Source organism: Drosophila mojavensis, unplaced genomic scaffold (assembly GCF_018153725.1).
Source record: "Drosophila mojavensis isolate 15081-1352.22 unplaced genomic scaffold, ASM1815372v1 contig_74, whole genome shotgun sequence".
Lineage (NCBI taxonomy): Eukaryota > Metazoa > Arthropoda > Insecta > Diptera > Drosophilidae > Drosophila > Drosophila mojavensis.
Genome location: NW_025318899.1, coordinates 23,051,595 through 23,065,494, shown reverse-complemented (window position 1 = coordinate 23,065,494; position 13,900 = coordinate 23,051,595). Strand labels below are relative to the sequence as shown.

General features: G+C 40.1%; 4 protein-coding genes across 5 annotated transcripts; 3 read left to right on the top strand and 1 right to left on the bottom strand.

Annotated features, from left to right (window-relative positions):
* Positions 1 to 242: 242 nt before the first annotated feature.
* On the bottom strand, positions 243 to 4,647 carry LOC6583393 (probable ATP-dependent RNA helicase DDX20). Its single transcript, XM_002009027.4, has 5 exons — positions 4,357 to 4,647; positions 3,535 to 4,301; positions 2,294 to 3,463; positions 2,140 to 2,226; positions 243 to 2,079 (listed from the first exon to the last, which is right to left on the bottom strand). Exons 1-5 carry the CDS (start codon positions 4,541 to 4,543, stop codon positions 970 to 972), a joined length of 3,321 nt encoding a protein of 1,106 aa, XP_002009063.2. The 5' UTR covers positions 4,544 to 4,647; the 3' UTR covers positions 243 to 969.
* Positions 4,648 to 4,729: 82 nt separating this feature from the next.
* On the top strand, positions 4,730 to 9,301 carry LOC6583392 (cancer-related nucleoside-triphosphatase). Of its 2 annotated transcripts, none has more exons than XM_032731019.2 (3): positions 4,730 to 5,208; positions 5,266 to 5,453; positions 8,895 to 8,979. In XM_032731019.2, exons 1-3 carry the CDS (start codon positions 5,163 to 5,165, stop codon positions 8,895 to 8,897), a joined length of 237 nt encoding a protein of 78 aa, XP_032586910.1. In that variant the 5' UTR covers positions 4,730 to 5,162; the 3' UTR covers positions 8,898 to 8,979. The 2 variants fall into 2 exon arrangements, with proteins under 2 accessions (XP_032586910.1, XP_002009062.2); XM_002009026.4 differs by having other exon boundaries at positions 4,753 to 5,208; positions 8,898 to 9,301.
* Positions 5,460 to 6,704, top strand: LOC6583391. Its single transcript, XM_002009025.4, has one exon. It carries the CDS (start codon positions 5,945 to 5,947, stop codon positions 6,593 to 6,595), a length of 651 nt encoding a protein of 216 aa, XP_002009061.2. The 5' UTR covers positions 5,460 to 5,944; the 3' UTR covers positions 6,596 to 6,704.
* On the top strand, positions 9,175 to 11,186 carry LOC6583390 (cytosol aminopeptidase). Its single transcript, XM_032731018.2, has one exon. The coding sequence runs from the start codon at positions 9,177 to 9,179 to the stop codon at positions 10,782 to 10,784; it is 1,608 nt and encodes a 535-aa protein (XP_032586909.1). The 5' UTR covers positions 9,175 to 9,176; the 3' UTR covers positions 10,785 to 11,186.
* Positions 11,187 to 13,900: the final 2,714 nt, after the last annotated feature.

Below are 13,900 nucleotides of genomic sequence, written 5' to 3'. Positions count from 1 at the left end.
GCAACTGTTTCGATTATGCATGATTTATAGAATGCATAATCTTAGTTCCTTCAATCAATCCCTCAATATATAGGAGTATGTATATAATATACAAATATATGTACATGTCTATTATACAACATTTAGTCTCTCGCTAAGATATTCCATCCAAATGTATAAATCGAAAATATTTTCTACTAAACGAGTATGAAAATCGAACTTAATACTTAGATTTTTAATGAGCGGAAGACAAAAGACGATAGTTTTCATTTGAAATGCTTTTGTTATTAATAAACCAAATTTTAATATATTTCATAGGAAGTTGTGAACTTGTTAAATCCATCAAAATATACAACTATAGCAAAGGATATATATATAATTATATATATTTTTAGTTTATATAATTAATCTAAAAAACATCGGCGCAGTATCGATCCACAACTCGAGTACTCATTCCGTATTATAAATTCAGTAATCTTTCAAATATTGAATGCAGATATTTATATAAACAATACAAAAAGTTTAATAGGGAAATCCTCACCATTTCATTTTAAAAAGTAATAAAATAACTCTCTAAACTATATACACGCGTTTGGCGCTTTAGTTACACATTTTATGTCACTAAAATTAATTGTGTTCAGTTTCCGTTACTTATTCATATCATATTTTTAGAAAAGTAAGTAAAAACGATTTTGCAATTCAGTTGCATTTTAATTATAGTTAGTTTTACAACAGTTTGCTTTAACGAGAGATATATTCATCTAATTCTTTAGAATACGGTTTACTCCGGTTGTTACCTGACATTTCACATCATAGCAAGAAATGCTCACTCACTTAAATAACTAAGTTACAAACAGCTGATTCAGCATATTTTCGAATACTTCATTTCACTTCAAAAATAAAATATAATGCCTGAGTTTCTGTAGTTGTCAGACTTTCGAGACTAGGAATCGCACTTTCATAGCGCTTGAATAATGATAATAAACGTACTTAATTCTGGCTTCTATATAGCGACGTATAGTTGTAAACGTAGTTAGCAATAAAACGATACTGCATCTGGAACAAATATTGCCAGCGTGCTTGAGCTACTTCAAACTCATCGCTTGAATTATCATCACTTTCTATATCCTGTTGCTCACTTTCAGTTCCAGCATGTAATTCATCTGAATCATTTTCGCCGTCCGCGGTAAGAGTACTCACAGTGTCTGATTGGCTAGCATTGCTATGCAAGTCGTCTGTCTCATTGCCAATCTCTTCATCGTTAGTTTGTTCTTCCTCTACAATTTCCTCTTCGTATTCCTCTCCGTATTCCTCATCGCCTTCATATTCCTCTTCGTATTCTTCTTCTTCCCCCTCATACGCGTTCGGATCTAAAGTAATAGAAGAACTAGTTTCATACTGAGAGGACTCGATACCCGAGGATGCGCTCTCTGTTGATTCCACAAATCCGCTCGATGAATTCGGCTCCAGGCTCTCAGCGTCCACACTATCATTGTCGCTGTTAGCATCGATATCGTGTGCCATTTCGTCTACTGGCACATTGGATGCCTCTGAATCTGAATTCACAGAGTACGCCTCCTCAGCATTTCTTTGTTCATCTGCTCCATTATCAGGCGGTATATTTACTTGTTGATTCACGTGCACGGTTAGCTTGTTCAATGTCTCTTGTGGAAAAGAATTCCTCTTTAGATTGCCTAATGGCTGTAGACAAGTTCCTTCTAGCTTGCTCAAAGGCTGTTGTGGACAACAAGTCGCTTCTAGATTGTTCAATGGCTGTTGTGGACAAGTTCTTTCTAGATTGCCTAGCGGCTGTTGTAAGCAAGAATTCGCCTTTATAATATTTATTAGCCTATTGTAGTTGTCCAAATTGGGAACATACGGCAATAGGGGTTTCTTAACCTCCTTTGACTTGCTATGATCCACATAGTAGAAGTGCCACACTGAATCATATATAAGCTCTACCCATTTGCCAGACAACCGGGAGTCCCAATTCTTTCTATTTATAAGAGCTGTTAGGTGTCTTTTAACTTCTTGAGAGTTATCAAACTTTTCCAGGAGTTGAAAAAGTTTTCGTTCCTTTGAGATTACAGTCAGCAGTTTCTAAAAAATCAAAGCAAAACTTATTAGAATTGTTCAAATTATTTTCATAAATGTTCTCACATCCACTTGAAATTTCCGAGGTCGTCGACAAACAAGTTCGTGCAGCTGGCGCAACAGTTTTATGTCATGCGATTCATCTAGCCATGCCTGAATAAGAAAGTTCGTTTTTATAAATTTGACAATATAAATGATGGCTTACTCTAAAAGCAATTACCTCTGCTTGTTCATCGTCATTTTTACGTTCATTCGCCCAATATTTTAACTTTCGTACGTTGCGCCGTTTATGGTATAGGTATATGTGGCGCCGGGCATTGCGTTGTCGTCGTTTTCGCAATTTTCGCTGAGACAATGCACGTTGCCAGATGATTTGCATGTCGCCTGCCGAATAGCAACTGGTGTAGGAAGCATCGCTATCATAATCGTTCTCTATACTATCCGAAATAATGCTGCTGGCATCATCGACAGTGTTCGATACGCCCTGTGGATGGAGGGTAGTTGAACTGCCCTCTGTAGGTGCAACTAGGCAATAGGTTTTAGTATTAATTGAGTTTGGTGCTGCACCAGGCATTTCTGTTGAAGGAGTCAGCTCTACGAGCTCTATGGTCAATTCCTGAGGTGTTGTAAGTTTCAATCGATCTTCTCCAGTTGCTTTGAGCGGGATGTTGGCATCGTCTATTGGTCGACTTTGTATTATGTTGTCTGAGACATTTTCCTTATTGCTTGCAATAATTGTTTTCTCAATAGCTTGCATATTTAGCTCCTTTTCTTGATTCAACTGAACTGATATAGTCTCACTCAAGACGCTTTTAATCTGATATTTAGCACCTTGTAAGTCAGTGTTACTTAGAGTTGGTCCTGCAGCATATGATTCTTTATCCGGAGTATTATTCACATCATTGGATATATTTGGATCTTTCGCCGCTTCACTATGGGCGTTTTGTTTTTGAGATGCATTTTCATCATTTTCGACTGTGTTAGGTGCGTTCTCTTCATCAGTGGGACTCTTCCAGCGCTGTTTGATTCGCTTTAGCTCTTTTTCCTCTTGCTCATATGCCTCCGCTTTGACATAATAGGGAAAATCGTATGAATCATAATCCCAAAAATTGAAGTCTACGTGGCTATCTTCCGGAAATTGCAGCACCGACATTCCAGTGCCGGCATCTGCAATGATCTGCTTAAAGGATTGGCACTGTTGTGGCGAGGAAATAAATGTAATGGCAATGCCCTTGGAGCCAAAGCGCCCAGCACGCCCAATGCGATGCAAGTAAGTCACCAGATCGTTGGGTGGATCCAAGTTAATAACCAAGTTCGCATGCGATGAATCAACACCTCGTGCCATTAAATCAGTGGACACTATTATGCGCATTTTGAAGTTGCGATAGGCCTGAATATTATAATAAAAATATTAAGAAATAAATGGCTTATTTAAATATTGAATATTTATAATTGGTATACCTGGAATGTCTGCAACCGTTCACTCTGCTTCATAGCTCCAGACATAAGTTCACATTCGATGCCATCCCGTTGCAAATAGTTGCGAAAGGAATCGGCGCGACTTTGCGAGCTGGCGAAAAGTATAACCTGGTCATAGGCCACTTGGGTAATTATCTTCTGCACCGCTTTCAGCTTAGACATCATATCCTGCATGCTGTTCACTTGTGCTGGCAATTCATAGACAAATTGCCGAACGCCCACTAGTATGGTGGCTCGCTCGCTGTTAGAGACCAGCACTGGCTTGTGCATCAACTTGGCAAGACGCTCGTCTAGCGCATTCGGATAGGTAGCGCTACAGGCAATTATTTGAATCCCGGGCTGCAGCGATGCAACGAGCGCTTGCACATCCTTCTGCAATGAATCAGTGCAATACAATTGGTCTGCCTCATCCAGCACGAGCAGCTTGACTGCCGACGTATTGAATACGTTGTTCTGAATGAGATGAAGCAGACGACCTGGTGTGCCCACTATAATGCGCCCTCGAGCCATGCGCATGCGATCTCGCTTCACATCTGTGCCACCAATGAAACTAACACACAGGTAAGCGTTTCTGTTGTGCAATTTGTTCGCCAAGCCGTTAACAGTGTCCTCCACCTGTATGGCCAGTTCACGAGTTGGCACAATAATCAAAGTCTGCGGACTGGCCACCGACTTATCTATCTTTTGTAATGCGGCAAGCACATAAATCAAAGTTTTTCCTGTTCCACTTTTGGATTGCACCAACAGATCTAAAAAGAACATTGATTGTCATATACATTATAAACTATTAAATTGAAGTATTACCCATTCCAGCTATCGCCATGGGAATCGCCGCTGCCTGAATTTTAGTTGGCGTCAAAAATTTGTGGCCCTGCAGGCATTTTGAAAGACTGCGATTCAAATTCAGTTGCTCGAAAGAAAATGAACCGGCGGCCACATCACTTGTACGTTGCTCACTATTTTCCAAATCATGCGCCAGTGCGCTCTCCATTTTTGTGCTCGTTACCGCTAATATCTTGCAACATAAACAAAAATGCTGGGGCAAAAACGAAATTCACGCTGCCAAAAAGCCGCCAAGCAACACACACTTAACATATGGTGTTAATCGACCAGCCACCACAATGCAGGGACAGTTTTAACGCGATAACGATAGCTGAACCAGTGCTGGGTAACTTCTTCAGTGATTCTACAGCTGGCTGCTAAAAATAATAAGACGATTAAAATTGTATTATTTTATACTTTTCAACAGTTCCTATTAAAAATTGGTTTAATAATTTTTTGACATTGTAATACACGATGTACATCGATATCGTTCATTCAATCCAACTGGAGTATACTTTCATGTATTAGTCGACTGCCGAAGACCCTGCATCCAAATGTCGTCACAATTGAGTGTTTTAAAAATTTGAATACCTACAATATTCAAATATAAATATGGTATATATAAGCTTATGGATATGCTTAAAGAATATGCTTAAAGAAATCTAATATATTTACATACTTGTGCATGTGCATTGTGTAAATGTATTGAGGAGAGTTCGCAAGACATTCAAAGTGTGACATTTAAATTTATCGATAAGGACGATAAGAGTTAAATCAGATGGTCAAACATGGAAAGCCGCAAAATAACGGCTTTTATAATAACTGGACCGCCAGGTAAACGCAGAATGTTTGAATGTAAATACGACTAATATTCTAAATTTGTGTCTGTAGGTGTCGGCAAAACAACATTAGTTCGCAAAATATGCAGTAAATTGAGCGAATATTGCAAATTAGCAGGATTCTACACAGAAGAGGTGCGGGCGAGTGGCCAGCGCATTGGTTTCGATGTGGTTTCCTTAAATGGTACTCGTGGTATCCTGGCACGTGAGAAACCAGCGGACAACATACGTCGGCCCAAGGTAGGTAAATATGCTGTTTATGTGGCAGACTTGGAGACTGTGGCATTGCCACTCCTAGAATCTGCATTACCCTGGACTTCGCTTTCGTCTTCGGCCTCTCAGCAGCAGCTGATCGTAATTGATGAGATTGGCAAAATGGAACTGTTAAGCAAACGCTTCGAGAGTGCCGTTAATAAACTACGTAATCAGAACCAGCCCATGCTAGCCACCATACCTTCTCACACCCGTCAGCCTATTCCGATTGTCGAAGGTATTAGAAATGCGCCCGACTCGATCGTCTTTCATGTTACCAAAAGCAACCGCGATAGCATGGTCAACGAAATTACAGAGTATATGGTTAAGACGCTTTTCAACGGAAAGTAAACTTTTGGCCTTTCACATGCACATGCGGCACAGGAGGCGGAAACGAAGTTAATCATTAGCTTTCTGATTTGAAATCTGACAGTCAGAACTAAAAATTTTTTTAAATCTTGTCGGAAACATTTATTAAAATGTTGTCAAAATTTGCATATGTTTGTTTATTTTTGGCTTTAACCCTATTGCACATCTGTGCCCATTTGAAGCCCACCATCGAGGCCCATGCGAGCATCAAGACAATCAATTTACGGCTCACGCGTAAACTGAATCTATTTGTGGGCTATGAGTACCATCACTCAATGCTTTGGCAAGCAGTCATGAATTCCTTGCTGTTTGTGTTTGGGGTCTGGCTTTGTCAACGTGAGGTCGATAGGAAGAGGGGTCGCACTATTGAGCAGGAGCTTAAGCTCAATGGTCACTCTAAGATCTCTGCCGCAACCGAGGTGAAGTTGAATTGGTTGCGCACCCGAGGGAAGCGCGCCTCCAGTTGGCAGCTTTTCCCGAAACGTATGTTCGCCTGGTTCAGTATGCCTTGGCTGTCGACCTTCCTGTTAAATGAGTTTTGCAACTATGCCCAACTTAATCTGATCATGAAGCACTTTTGCACCTCGACGCCGGAAGTGCTTCTACTCCATGTCCGTGTCCAGCTGCTCTACCTGCAACAATTACTGTCTAGCATTATTGGACCCTATTTGCTGCAATTCACTGGAGCCTTCGTGTCTCTTACTGCGTCCCACGCGAACTACATTAACTACGAGACTAATCTATTTGTCAAAGAGGATTAAATGGGGCCCGCAAATTCAAATCTTTTGCAAATCGAAATTCTATGTACATTTCGGCTCATTCTGTTCACATAAATTTACGTAATAAATACGCATCTTGAACGCAAACAAATTTTAAAGTATTCTTCCAGGTTTTATGAACTTTATTCTTTACCCTATGCTGGCGGGCAGCTACTGCTGGCAAAAGTTTTCGGTCACTAGGGAACTGTCTACTTTTTCTTTCATACCGCAAAAAACTTTCCCAACGTTTTGACAATTATTTTAACATAAGCCGAAGGCAGCTGTCTTAACTTGAACAATTCATCTTCATCAGCAACAAAGAGCTCTTCATGTTTATGGACAAGAAATGATGATTTGTTAATGACATAGTCCATAATTTCTTTGTAATTCCAGAAATATAGAGAAATTTGAATTTCAAAATGTCTGCAATTCATTATTCCACATTATTTTTCAGACATAGCAACCTTGATAAATGTGTTAGTTCAATGTCACTTCTGTATTCAGATGAAATGTTTGAAAACATTTCGCACAAAAATTCATAAAAACTTAAACAATTATAAACTCTAGGCTGTTGCTGTGATAACACTCTTCCGCTTTTCCGTAAAGAATTCGGTTACGGATACGTTGAAGAATCACGCAACCAGTTACAAAGGAATACGAACAAAGATACCGTTGCTTTACATTCAAAGCGCACACTGGAAGGAGTTATTCGCTTTATTGCTTAACGTTTTGGGTGGCTGGTGAGTCTGAACTTCCAAGAATTGTTTTCGCTATATAGCTAGGTACCAATTATCGCTATTGATATAGTCATCCATAGTGTATTCAAGGTCTGTCATCAGGGGCTAACGCTACAGCAGGAACTCGAGGAAGTAAGGGGAACATCTGTTGAATAGCTACATATAGTTTATCTATATTTTTCGGTCTTAGCCGCGAAATTTAACTCATTTAATAATTTTATAACGTTGACCAAAAAGTCACTCCAGAATAGTTTATATAACACAATAGATAGAATTATTATAGGATTTAAATGAATTTATCTTAGTGTATACTGTAGTATTTGTGGTGCTAGCATAGCTATTAGATGACAAACTAATACGTTACGTTACTTTTAGCCTGTTTCCTATATGCCTAAGGGGTGCATGGCAATAGGAAAACTTTAAATTCCATGGATTAATCAATAGTTTTTATGAATATATTCATTTTAAAGGAATAACTTTGACCGTGAACAAGTATTTTCTAGTCGTGTACGTCCGACGGGCTTGACATTTTTATCTGAACTGTACAGTACTGGTAAATATTTAATCAAGTTAGACTTCCTAATTAGGACTTCGGATGGAAATTTGTAGAATAGATGAATAGTCATGCTAAGTGAAAGTAATAGTTAATTAGGTAATCGGTAATAAATAGAATTTCACTTGTTACTATATATTAGTCATAAAATGACATATGTATCGATAGCTCTATAAATGTTAGTTATTTTTATACCCTGAACCCATTTTCAATGGGAAATCAGGGTATAATGGTTTTGTTAAATGTATGTAACAGGCAGAGGGAGGCGTGGCAGACCCCATAAAGTATATATATTCTTGATCAGGGCGACGAGCTGAGTCGATTTAGCTCTGTCCGTCTGTCCGTATGCTTGAACGCATCGATATCAGAAGATATAAGAGCTAAAGACTAGGTTGTTTTCCTAGGTCCGTGTATATCGAGTTTTGTTTTAAATATCGATAACTTGCTCTGTTATTTTGTTATCTATTAAAAACATTATCGAAAACCAGTAATAAATGTATATCTCCTACATCTTTGAAGCTAGAGTCTCAAATTTTTTATGTATACCTATATGCATTTTATACAACTTTGGTTTTTGTCAAAATTTATCCCCCACCTCTAATTTACCCCCTCACCCTCATAGTTGTAAAAGGCGTATTTCAAATACTAGAGACTTTTGCGTTGGCAAGTACATGCATATCCATATTATATTCATAATCTGAAGTTTCATGAAGATAGTATGTTCACAAAAAAAGTTATTAAACAATTAAGTTCCCATAGTAAGCCAACACTGCAGCCAATACATGTTTATGCGTGCGTATGTATGTCTGTGTGTGTGCGTGTATGTGTGAATATGCGAATAATTATTGAAATATCAGTTGCTCGAAGGGTTCAGAGGATCTCGTAGTCGGGCAGTCTCGACTAGAGCTTTCTTACTTGTTATATTTGATATATGTCGTTTGTCTTAGTAAGCTTTGCATACTTTGAACATCATCTATACATTTATTAAATCAGCTTTTCATTCACTTTTCAGTAGTACACAAAGTTGGATTGTTTGTTCTGTATGTTCGAGTAGTCATTCGTTTGTTTTTTTACGTGTAAATCAGTGCTCCAGTAAATTTATAATTTTACAGTTTCGATTTTTTTTTTTTCACAAAAAAATTTTCCATCTTGGAATATTGAAGTCTCAGATAAAATAATTTTTGTGAACGCGAAAAGAAAACAGAAATAACATACATAACGCAAACAAAAAAGAAAAAAAAAGGAAAAAACAAAACAAAAACAAAACAAACATTATATTGTATAAAATAAACCGATGCTTTCATTTCGTGGACAACTTAGAATGCTGTGCGCTCCAACAATGGCTAGAATGCTAAAACACATACTGCCAAGACGCCTAAATCGCATCGGATTCTTCCGTTACGCATCCTGCGAGGCTAATAAGCAAGGCGGAAAGGGCATTGTATTGGGACTGTATGAGAAGGAGAGCGGTAAAGGACCAAGACTGACGCCCTCGGGCGAGAAGTTTGATGATCGCGTTCAGGGAAAGTTGTCAGAGCTGATATGCGAAACAAAGATTACAGGACGACTGGGACGTGGTAAGGTGTTCAACAATGTAGACGCTGACTTCCGATCCATTTGCATTGTGGGTCTGGGCCTCGAGGGCATAGCCTTCAATGAGCTGGAGATGCTGGACGAAGGAATGGAAAATGTTCGCGTCGCCGCTGGCATCGGGGCCCATTCATTGCAGACAATGAAGTGCATTGAGGTGCACGTCGACAACATGGACTACCCCGAGCAGGCGGCCGAAGGTGCCGCCCTATCAATATGGCGGTACGACGAGAACCTATCGAAGAAATATCGGCAAATTGTGCCCAAGCTGGAGCTGCACGGCTCGCCTGATATGGACGCATGGACTCGTGGTTTGTTCAAGGCAGAGGCGCAGAATCTGGCTAGACGATTGTCGGATGCCCCGGCCAACTGCATGACGCCCACCATCTTTGCACAGGCCGCTGTGGATGCACTTTGTCCTTGCGGCATCACCGTCGAAGTTCGTACCATGGAGTGGATTGAGCAGCAGCGTCTCAACTCTTTCCTCATGATAGCCAAGGGCTCATGTGAGCCGCCTGTTCTGCTCGAGATTGCCTATTGTGGTACAGCACCAGAGGACAAGCCTATCCTTCTGGTGGGCCAAGGCATCACATTTAATTCAGGCGGCATCAATCTTCGCGATTGCGATGGCATGGACGAGTTCCGCGGTGATCTGCAAGGTGCTGCTGTCATCCTGGCGTCAATGCGCGCGGCCGCTGCGCTGTCGCTGCCAATCAACATAACCGCCATCCTGCCTCTGTGCGAGAACCTTCCGTCCGGCATGTCGTGCAAGCCGGGCGATGTCGTCACCCTGCTCAATGCCAAATCAATGGCCGTACGGAATGTGAGCCGGACTGGCGTCGTTGTCATAGCCGATCCCATGTTGTATGGCCAACTAACATACAAGCCAAGACTTGTCGTGGATGTCGGCTCCATGTGTTCAGGAATTAAGAAAGCTGTTGGCGGCGGGGCCACTGGTATTTGGTCGAACTCTCACTATATTTGGAAGCAGTTCCAAAGAGCCGGCTCTCTAACTGGCGATCGACTGTGGCGTTTTCCCCTGTGGAGATTCTACAAAAATCGCGTGGCTGATTGTCTGAGTTACGACTTGATGAATGACGGCTGTGGCGAGGCGTCATCCTGTTTGGCGGCTGCCGTTCTGCATGAGCTGGTACCTTGCAGTGATTGGGCGCATCTGGACACATTTGGAACCGGACTACTGAGCAAGTACGGCCTCATTCCCTATTTGGCCGCCGGACGCATGACTGGGCGACCGACTCGTACACTAGTCCAGTTTCTTTACCAAATGGCTTGCCCCGAGCAAGCCAAGTAGTTGGGTCTCCCTATGTATATGCTATTTTCGACTAGGATTGCAGCCTATCCAGGACCTATTGGGAACAGAATTCCCAACAAATCATTGGGCTGTAAAGACAGTAAACTATTTATTTTTTCGATTATGTATCTGTAAGCGATTGAAAAATTTGAAACGCTTGAACAGGAATTTACTACCTTCGTGATAGTGATGCTCCAGAACAAAGGTTATTTTTAGGATTTCAGATAGTTTTAATGTTAGCCCCACCACGATTTTACCTCAGATACTCTTGTACACCGCGTACTGATTTTGGCACACGACCAGAGCTTACAAATTGTATGTGAGCAAAATTGATTTGTCACCAAAAATTATATTAATTTAACAGTCAAATGAAATTAAATGTTAAAAGTATGTTTCTCTAAACAAACTCGCTTTTCACTCCTAAATCGAAGCCAATAATTGCGCAAATAGGTAAGCTGCAGCTGTCATAAATCGCACTTGATGCCAGGATGGAGCAGATTTTGATGTCGTCTGCAAATTTGTGTATATCAATAACGCCAATTCCCGTAAGTGCTTGGCAAAGTTTATAGCACGTCATCGAAACGTATGAAAGGAAATCCGGTCACGTAGCCCTGTGAAGTTGACAGCCAGCAGTAAATTGAAAGATTATGCAGATGATATTTTGGCAGGGGCCACGCGGTCACTAGTTTGATAGAACGTTTAAAATCAGAGAATCTATAAAAAAAATGTTCATTTATCATTTACAAAATGGTATCATTTATTGTAATATTTTTTCAGCTAAGGACAAAGGTATTTAGCACATCAGATAATGACAGAGCTCTATAAAAAGAACAAAATTAAAAAAAAAAAAAAAAAAAAAAAAATGAATTGAGAATCTATATATTCATTAAATATAAAATTTAAATGGTATGCAATATTTTTTATGCTTTATATATTTGCTTATTGCAATGCAAATGGGTCTTCAGCTATGTATATTTTATTTATTATGTATATTGATTGGATTATTGCAGTGAAATATGTTTATTATTCGTGTGTTCATTTGTAGCTCCTTCGAAATACATTATATTCCATTCATACACAACGTTAGGCTGTCTATGGTCTTACCATGGTTTTGTTTTGGCTCTTGGCCCTAAGAACAGGCCACGAGACGAGCCCCCAGGGAGCCAAGTCATCGCATTCGATTGCCTCCCTAACAAATAAGAGCAGCAGCTTATGAGGCTGATTACTTTTTGGATGCCCTTTCACTCAGGTCTACCGCTAATGCTGCTTGGGAATGAGTTTGTTATTTAATGGGGTCCATCTCTGAGTTAAATCATTTCTTGCACTTAATCAATAGACCTCTTGTATACCATTTAAATTGGTATATCAACAATTTCTTTAGTGTGCACTCATCTCTCTCCATGTTTTTCTCTCTCTTTTCCACTCTGTCCACTTACTTTTGGCATTTTATTCATAATTATTTTTTTAATCCATTCAGCTTATTTTTAAGGGTTTACGCGCGCCACACTCAAGCCAACCCAATTTAAATTTCGGTCTAGTCTGTCGCCAGTCCGCGTCATCGTGCTCGTCCTTGCGCGAGTGGCGCAGCGATGCGGGCAGTGAAACTTATTTCGTTGCCTGTCAAGCTTTTAATGATAAAGTGTTCCCTTTTAATCCTGCCTGCCTGCCTGCCTGCCTGCCTGGCTGCATGGCTGCCTGGCTGCGAAACGGGCCAACACTCTGTCATTTGCAAGCTGGCAAATGAACAGGGAGCGGGTCTAACAGGTCGTAAAAGGTGTTTTGGGGCAAAGCTGAGTCTCACCATTTCTGACAACGTTTTCTAGTTGGCGACACGCGCGACACACCAGTTGCCGGCTTAAAACTATTAAAAGCGTGTGCCAAGTGGCTGCTGCCATCAGCCTTTTCGCAATGCCCACAAAAATATTTGAGCGCTGCCTCAGCGGTGGCCCAAATTCCGTTCCTCTGTTTCGCATTTCGCTGGGAGTATCGAGTGGCGTTTGTGCTTTATCGACGGCTCGATATGAACTGCATTTCCTTTCACTCAGTCTCAATTGTTATTTATGACAGTCGTGTGCAGCAAATGGCAATGCATGCGTTGCGTTACGCCACACGTACGTCAGGCCAGTTGGACTCTCAATAAATAACCCAGCATTCGCCCACGTGGCCCAAACCATCCCGGAGTGAAGTGCTGTGGCACTGCAATGCAATTTTGTTGCTCACGTGACACTGGCCAAGGTTTGGCTGCAACTGCGGCTACGAGTTTCCTGCCCTCTTAACTTTGAATGGCACTGACAAATTGTTACGACCTTGGGTAAGTATGTAAGTATGTATATCATTGATAAGAGAATCGAATTTGTGCTTGTATAATAAGTTATCTACAGGCCGTAAGCGGAAGGTCGCATACCCTTGTAGAAATATGACAACATAGACAATTATATTTATTAGACGTTACATTTAATATAAAATTGGAACTAACATGCAATCAAACATAAGCTTAAAGTTTAAAGTTGAAGCTAATCGATATGCCTGTCTTCAGGCAGTCTAGAGTCTATAGTTAGTAAAATTAACATAAATTTAAAACTTACTTAAACTTTAGTATTTTTTTAAATATTTATGCTTTAACAGTATTTATGTATTTTTTAATAATATTTATTCAGTGACCTTGCTTCAATACATATCAATTTTACACATTATTACACATATTATCCACTTAAATAAATATTTCATAAATATTAAAATGATGTAAATATCTGTTTAATAATTGAGAACGCAAAGAAGACATATTTGACTACAGAATGAGGTAAAAATATGTACATATTATATATATGTATATCGAGCTAGACCAATTTAGCTTAGTCCCGCCTTTCGTTGGCTTTGCAGCTTAAAGGATTAAGTAACTTCGTGCCTGAACAGTGTTTCATTACTACTCTATAATCCATATGACATTTGACCGCTAACTGTGCATAGAAGATTCGATTGGAGTGGCACACAAACCCATTATCTATATATCTCCTCGTTCCGCGCACATTACAGCTCAATTTGCAGCATAAAATAATTTAAAGGGCACATTAAGAGCACATGTTTGACAGGCTCTCACGAGTGCTGCAGCTGGCCCA